The sequence below is a fragment of the Rousettus aegyptiacus genome, unplaced genomic scaffold (genome assembly GCF_014176215.1).
Source record: "Rousettus aegyptiacus isolate mRouAeg1 unplaced genomic scaffold, mRouAeg1.p scaffold_m13_p_15, whole genome shotgun sequence".
Classification (NCBI taxonomy): Eukaryota; Metazoa; Chordata; class Mammalia; order Chiroptera; family Pteropodidae; genus Rousettus; species Rousettus aegyptiacus.
Genome location: NW_023416290.1, coordinates 31,996,941 through 32,005,013, shown reverse-complemented (window position 1 = coordinate 32,005,013; position 8,073 = coordinate 31,996,941). Strand labels below are relative to the sequence as shown.

At 42.3% G+C, this 8,073-nt stretch overlaps 1 protein-coding gene across 4 annotated transcripts in view; it reads right to left on the bottom strand.

Annotated features, from left to right (window-relative positions):
* Nucleotides 1-619: 619 nt before the first annotated feature.
* POP1 (POP1 homolog, ribonuclease P/MRP subunit) overlaps nt 620-8,073 on the bottom strand; it is a 33,306-nt gene continuing 25,852 nt past the window's right edge. For all 4 annotated transcript variants that reach the window (XM_016157849.2, XM_016157853.2, XM_016157852.2 and 1 more), the window contains exons 15-16: nt 3,719-4,057; nt 620-2,762 (exon numbers count right to left, since the gene is read on the bottom strand). In XM_016157849.2, the coding sequence (XP_016013335.1) occupies nt 2,108-2,762; nt 3,719-4,057 (994 nt within the window). In that variant the 3' untranslated portion in view covers nt 620-2,107. The remainder of the gene's footprint in view (nt 2,763-3,718; nt 4,058-8,073) is intronic.

Genomic DNA, 8,073 nt, shown 5'->3' with positions numbered 1-8,073 from the left:
CAATTCGACTTTTAGGGCACTTTCCTGGTTTGATGAACTCTGAAATCTAAGCCCTTCTGCAAGAGGACAGGGCCATATGTACTTATGTGACAGCTCAGCAGGCATCTAGTGGGATCGAAATAAACACATCCCTGTATATTCCGTGAAACTAGTGCTGTGGAGGACAGCCATACGAAAAAGAAAAGGTGGGAGGGGGCACCCGTGAAACAGATTTCCCTCCTAGAGGTGTCTGCGGGGCCTCGGCCACAATAACGTCCACTGCAAATCTGCAACAGGAAGATACAGTCTACAGCTTTCCCAAAGTTCATTTAGGCCTGGAACACTTTCTTCCAGGAAACATCTCAGGGATCAGTGCTCCCAGAAATACGTTTAGAGAAACGCTAGTTTAGTCTTTTAGCACATAGTTCTTTGACCTGCCACCACAAAGCAAAGTAATTGTGCCCTGTCCCTGGTAACAAGGGCAGGCAGCAGGCCACAGGCAGGGTGCTGTACCAAATGAGGCTTGGTGACTCACAGCATGCTCAGACTTCTGTCATCAAGCAAGCTAGGCCACAGATGAAGTGGCTTGGAGCCTAGAAAACAAATGAGGAATGCTCCAATAAATATTCACAACGGAACATCAGGTGACATTCTAATTTATTTTGTTTATAGACACCACTAAGTTATGTTTCTTTCAGTCTCATTTGGGTTGGACACAAATACATTTAGAGGCCTGGTGAGAGGAAAAACAACAGACATTTCATCGGCTACTGTAATACTTGCTGTAGCTCTCCCCAACTCATCACCCCCAAACGTATTTATTGCCAGATGCTACTGCAAAAACACAATGCATTTATAGTAAATAATGCCTAACTATACAATTAAATTTTTAAAAAATCCCACTCAAGCTCTGGCAGAAATTTATGGCAAGAAAACAAGGGACTGAGGGCATGAGACACACACAGCAACCGAAAGTTAAAGAGCACCTAGTTTCTCTGGAAGTGGGAAAAAGCCGTGATGCCCCCGCTCTTCCTGGGGGACCCTGCTCAAAACGTCAGGTGGACACGTGATGACATTAACGTTTAAAGGCAGCCTGTCACTTCAGTTGTCACTGTGCAGAGGTAAGTATTGCACTGTACAGTCACATTTCCCAAAGTATGTTTCTAAGAACTGGTCCTACAAGGTGTTCCCTGCAAAAAGAGTTTTGGGATCGAAAAGTTTCAGAAAATACTGTAGACTATTATTCACTTCCTGGAGATTCACAATGTACATTATCATATGGAAGGTTCTAGAATCCCTTCAAAAAGAAATGTTTAACTGTATTTAACCCAGTTTCCCAAATCATTCTGACCTTAGAATCATTTTTCTTTTTTCTTTAGATTAAAAACATTTCATAGAACATACTCTGAGAAATGCTCCTCTATGGCTTTGAGAAATTTTTTGCATAAACAATAAGCACAGAAGAATGAAGTAACTTCTAGGATCACGTGCTGATCTACAAAAAAGAGGACGGACGGGGGTGATAAAATCACAGATCCCCACTCTAATCCCACCCCGACACTCTCGCCATAAACCGAGCCTGCCTGAGAAGAGGCGGTGACGCACCCTCCACGACGGCCTTCCGCACGGCGGGAAGTGTTAGGCGTGCCGATTCCAGCAGAGAACGGAGTGTGGCCCAGACGGTTCATGTTCAGAGGCCAGTTTGTAGTCTTCCTCTTCTGCAACAATCAAATCATTAGACAAGCATCATTGCTTGTTACACAGCTATATGGTTTTTTAAAAACACCTGACAGCCCTTTGCTCCTAATAAAAAAAAAAGGGGGGGAATGAAAAAATGTAGAGCTTCCAATTACTTTCAGCAATAATTATACAGACCAAGAAATCATAACAGAAAAGCTTTTGGCTATATATGCAAAATAATTTTAAAGTACTACAGCAAGGACACAGAAAAATGGAAATCAAAGAGATTACTGGAATGTAAACATTTCATCCATTTGCATAATACATAAATTTCCAAGAAATTTCACATGATATTTTGAAACAGAAGACAGTAAAAACAAAACTCTCCAATTGTGGGACTTGGCAAACACAATTACCATCTGTACTCTGCAAGGATGTAAACCGGCCTTCACACCTCAATAGCAATTCTCGCAAATCGATACTGCAGAGAGGCAGGAGGCCTCAGTAACACCAGACCCCTCTCTGCTGCTGGCTGGCTGGACAGCATATCCAGCAAACCTGTCAAACTAACGAACCCCAGGGCTTCTCCACAGCCAACAGCCATAGAAAAATCTCCCTGTGTTACAAAGCCAAGGAGAACTCTGGAGCAGTGAGAAGTCACATTGGGGAGAGGGCCTGACCACAAGCCCAGGGTTGGAGCTCGGGGTCCAGCTGTGGGGTCCTCTTCTGCCAGGCCCTCAGACACAGCACACTCTTGGTTCTGCCTCTTCTCTATTTTCCTCTTCTCTTTCTGTTTCCTGATCTTGCTCTTGAAAGGGTCGCTGTGCTTGGGTTCCTGGGGCCCACAGTAGAGCTGATCCCGACTGAGCTGCAAGAAGTCTTCCTTGGCTGGGACACAGATCATGGTGTGCGGCTCGGGGCTGCCCTTCCTGAGCAGCGACAGGGTGACCCACACCAGGGCCCTGGGGAAGCGGCCCAAGACGGACAGGCAAGCTTCTCTGGTCAGCTCTTGCTGCCCTCTCCCGGGAGCTCGCCGGGCTGCCCATCTTTCACCAGAACTGGGCGCACACCAGGCTGACAGCTGCTTCAAAGATGTTTTACTCCTGCATGAAATTGGAGACATGCATTTGAGAATATGTTGTTTAGGGAGAAAATATGCAATTAGAAATTAGGCATTGCTAGAGTTAATTTGATTTTTTAATACTCTATGTGGAAAAAGATCAAAACTAATTTTTTTTAATTAAAAATATACATTAATGTATTTTTAATCATATTTTTCTTTTTATGTGTCTACTATTCTGAGACAGAAGTCCTAAACGTTTAAGAAATTGAAGGCAGAGAAAAATAAGAAAGTGGGATAGAATCTAATGCTGTAATCACAGTGAGAACATTAAATAGATGATATTTTGATTATAAAAGAAACTCTAAGGGGCTTATATGAAAAGTAAAAAAGGATATGAAATTATGAGGTTACTATATAAAAAAAAAACAAATATAAGGCAAGAGAGATAAGCATTTTTAAAAATGAGAGCACCGAGCACCGGACAACTGATAAGCAAAATCTAACAGCCTGCAGGGTACTGCGAGTAGGACACATTTTACATGGTAGCCTCTATAATAGGATGATTTTATAAGGAATCAGTACCTAACTGGCCACCAATTCTGATAATTCAAAAGGAATGAAAAGAAATCTAATTTAGTGATTTAAAGTAACGAACACTTGCTGAGAGTCTTCAGAAGGTCTTCATTACCTAAGATGACACTTGTGAAGGTACTGCTTTGTGAGCAAAGAATGAAATAGGTCACAAAAAAAATGAAATAGGTCATAAAAAAAGCTGCCTTGGTTTAGGTTTATGAATGACAATATCTCAAATCATTTCATCAGTTAGTATCGTGCCCCAAATCAAATGCGGTTTAGCTGTTTCCCGGGGTCCTCTATGAAAGTCCGTAAATTCACCTGGGCTTTGCATAAAGGAGCAATGATAACTTTTACACCTTATAGCCTGGTCAATATTAAAACAGACAAGCCAAAACACATCTGGAAGTCATGTGTACTCACCTAAGAACACAGAGGAGACTGCTGGTGGCATCTTGGTTCATTTCCCACTCAGCCCCCGCCTGGGCTGGACACTCTGTGTCCATTACTCCTTCAGGCCTGGAGTCATGCAGGGATGTGCCCGCTTCATCAGACACCTCATGAGTTTTCTCAGGCGTGGGAACACAAGACACCCTGTCTCCCCTCAGGTCACTCTCCTCACTGCTTGGAGAGAAAGCTACAGACAATTCCTCTTGGGCCTGGACTCTTGATTCCCAGTCTCGAGTTAGCTGCTCCCAGGGACAGCAGAAAGGTGCCAGAGTGCCAAGCTTAACATAGTTGGGCCGTTTTGCAGGTGGGCGTCTAATGAAAACCAAAGAGGAAAGCCAATTTTTAACGATTTAGCATTGGATAACTAAAACCATTATGGCCGTTGTACTACATCTCTATTTAAAAAACAAAGAGAAGTTTTCTAAGAAATATGATAAAGAATAACCAACTCCACTGGCCAAGCTTTTTGGTTTTCTTTGGGTTTTACTTTAATAGATAATGCATCTATGTGGCTGCTGCATAACTCTGGGGAGTGCCATTCTTGGAAGTCTGTAAATAGTATCCCTGGAGTTGTGCAATGATGTCCCTGCACATTTACAGGATTCTCAGTTCAAAAGGTACAAAAGGTGTGATGGTGAAGGTTTTCTCTCGTTCTTGACCTGTAGTGACCCCGCTGCCCTCCAAAGAGGCAGCATCATCGGTTTCTCATACATCCTTCCGGAGACATTTTATGCACATATAGGCAGATATGTACATATTTCTTTAATTTTATTACCCTATTTTTACACAATGGTAGCATACCAGATACATTATTTCTTGCCAAACTTTACATTTTCACTTAACAAAACGTCTTGGAGAGCATTTATATTAGTATGTCAAGAGATCCTCATTCTTTTGTAAAAGGCTGCATATCTTATCCCACCATGTGACTACATCCTAGTTTATTTAGATAGTCTTCCACTGCAGGACACTGGTTATTTTCAGGATTTCGCTTCTACAAATAATGCTGCAATGAATAACCTTGAACCTGTTGCACAAGCACAAGTACACCCACAGGATAAATTCCTGGGAGTAGAACTGAGAAGGCAGAGTATTATTAGCATTTTCAATTGAGACAGATATTTCTAAATTGCCCTCCACAGGGTGATGCCAATTCACTTTTCCTGCAATGCATGACTTGGGGAGAACCTCAGAGAAATATCGTGAGCCAGTGAGAAGCAGGGTCTGCTCTGGTACTTACTGACCCCAAGAGGTGGGGAGCGGCCTGGCTGCTGGCCATTCTGGCCTGGAGGACGATGTCCTCAGACTGATGGTCTCCTCCGGGACAGACCCCACATCCCTTCCGTTTTCTTCTCACTATGTGCTGTGCCCCGGGACACCAAACTGTTCTGAGATCCCAAGAAAGGCAGCTGGTGAAACACTTCAGGGCACTTCCTCGCTCAGAGATAAGACACTTGAAAATATCCAACCTCGCTAGTTAGCTAACAAAAAAAATTACAACAATAACATGCCATTTTTTTACCTACCAATTCTGTCAATATTAGAAGACTGGTAGAATATCCCATTAGTGAGAGAGAAGGAAAACCAGCACCCTCATAATCACAGGTGAAATCCTAACAGCAACCTGTCAATAGAATATCAATCCTTAAAGCGTGCATCTTTTATCTAAACTGGAAATCTTATGGGATTTAGCCTAAGGTCTATGCTTCTTTCCCCCTACAGCTCCTCTCCGGCGATGTCTGTTTCTTTGCACATGCACGGGCCCAGATGCGGCACATGTCCTCTTGATGCCCCAGACCATTCTTCTTCCTCTTCCAGCTTCCCTGAAGCACACTGCCACCAGATAAACCACTGGCTCTCCCTCTTCAGCCAGGTCCTCTATCCACTTCTCAGGCAACCCCCGTTCACCTGCCACACTGTCTTCCCCTCCATCATGGCTCCTGTCATTCTCAGTGACTTCAGCACCTAAACATATCACCCTTCTGATTCCCTGGCCTACCAGAAACTTCGAATCCTCATTTCACATCTTTCATTTCACCCCACCTCGACCACCCAACCTCTTGGCCACACCTTCATTTTGGTCACAGCTAATACCTGGTCCGCCTTAAAATCTCAATTTCAAGTATCTTTCACTCAGAGTGATGCCTTCTATTTTTCCAGACCACTTAACTCTTCTCCAAAACAATTCCTTGACCACCGGAACCTCCTAATCGTTTACCATTTCCTCACTGCTCACCACTGTTCTCAATCTCTCTTCTCACAACTTAGATGCCATGGTTCCTGAGCATCGCTCCCTCACAGATACCTCACATATATCTGGCAGAGTCCGTTCTGGTTACTTTCTGACTGCCATCTATCCCATGGCAGCACCTGACTGGCAGAACACAGCTGGGGAAGGGTACATGACGGTCGTGAACGGTCTTACTATAACCACGGTACTCGCGTGGACTTGCTTCCATTTCTTACAAATCTCCCCCATCTCTCCAGCCGGATCTATCTTCTACCCTCCCAGAAAACTGTTTACATTGATTCCCCTCCTCAAATTTCTGATAGCCTCTCTTCCTTTCTTATTCTTAGCTATTATAATCTTGCTCTTTTTTCAGAGAAAATGGTCACCAAGTACTACCGAACCTCTCCACCAGAGTCTAACCTCCCAAAATCTGTGTTCACATTTCAGAGTAAGCCTTCCGGCCTATTAAAATGAACCTGATCCTATTGAACGCCTTACTTTGAAATGCATCAAAAGTAAGATGGATTGTTGGATCGATTGGGGGATGAACAGCAAAATGTTCTGCCCTGGATGTCACCCGGTCTCCCAACTCTGGGACTTTGCTCTTGCAATTTTAGCCTCCCTCTCCTCTCCTGGATCCCTCCCACCAGCTTGGACACATGTGCTTCCACCAAGAATGTAAGCTCATTTCACAGCGAAGGAAACCATTAATAAAACAAAGACAACCCACTGAATAGGAAAATATCTTTGCAAATGATATATCTTATAAGGGGCTAATATCAAAAATATATAAACAAACCATACAATTCAACATCAAAAAAATCCAATTAAAAATGGGCGCAGGACCTGAATAGTTCTCTAGGGGACGTACAGATGGACAACAAACTCATGAAAAGATGCTCAACGTCACTAATCATCAGAAAAATGCAAATCAAAACCACTGTGAGATATCACCTCACACCTGTCAGAATGGCTATTATCAAAAAGATGACAAATCAGTGTTGGCAAGGGTGTGGGAAAAAAGGAACTATCATGTACTGTTGATGAGGTTGCAAATTGGTACAACTACAATGGAAACAGTATGGAGATTCCTCAAAAATTAAAAATAGAACTACCATAAGACCCACTTCTGGGCATTTGAAAAAAAAAACCAAAAACACTAATTCAAAAAGAAACATGCACCCTTATGGTCACTGTAGCATTTATAATAACCAAGAGATGGAAGCAACCCAGGTGCCCATCAATAGATGAATGAATAAAGAAGTAGTGCATGCGCATGCACATGCACATACACATACACGTAATGGAATACTACTCAATCATCAAAAAGAATGAAATCTTGCAATTTGCAACAACTTGGATTGACTGGAGAGAATCATGCTGAGTGAAATAAATCAGACAAAGGCAAAGACCATATAATTTCACTTAAAAGTGGAACCTAAACACAAAACGAACAAAAAAAAAGTACCAGAAACAGACTCGCAGATACAGACATCTAACTGATGGTTTCCAGAGGGAAGGGGTGAGAGAAGGATGAAAAGGAGAAAGGGAATAAAAGGTACAAAACTTCCAGTTATAAGATAAGTCAATCAGAGGATGCAATGTACAGCACAGAGAATGTAATCAATAATATTATAATAACTTTGTTCAGTGACTTATGGTTACTAGACCGATTGTGATCACTTCACAAGGTATATAAATGCTGAATAACTATGTTGTACACTTGAAACTAATATAATATTGTATGTTAATTATATCTTAATAAAAAATATAATTCGATGATGGCAAAAACAGATTTTGCCTGCCTTCCCTGCGATAGCCTCAGCACTTAGAAAGGTGTTTGACACATAATAGGCTTTAAACAGACGTGCTAAATGAATAAATCCAGACAAATACACAAAGATACATATGGAAAACTGTTCAGAGAAGTACATAGCAAAAATTCAGAAATTATCTAAAGAGCCACTGGTGAACTGTAATGCAGCCATACTGGAGTCCTGTGCGGCCATTCAGTTATATTTTAAGCAAGAGTTGGCCAATTACGATTCACAAGCCCAACCTGGCCCATGTATGACTCATGAACTAAGAATGGTTTTTT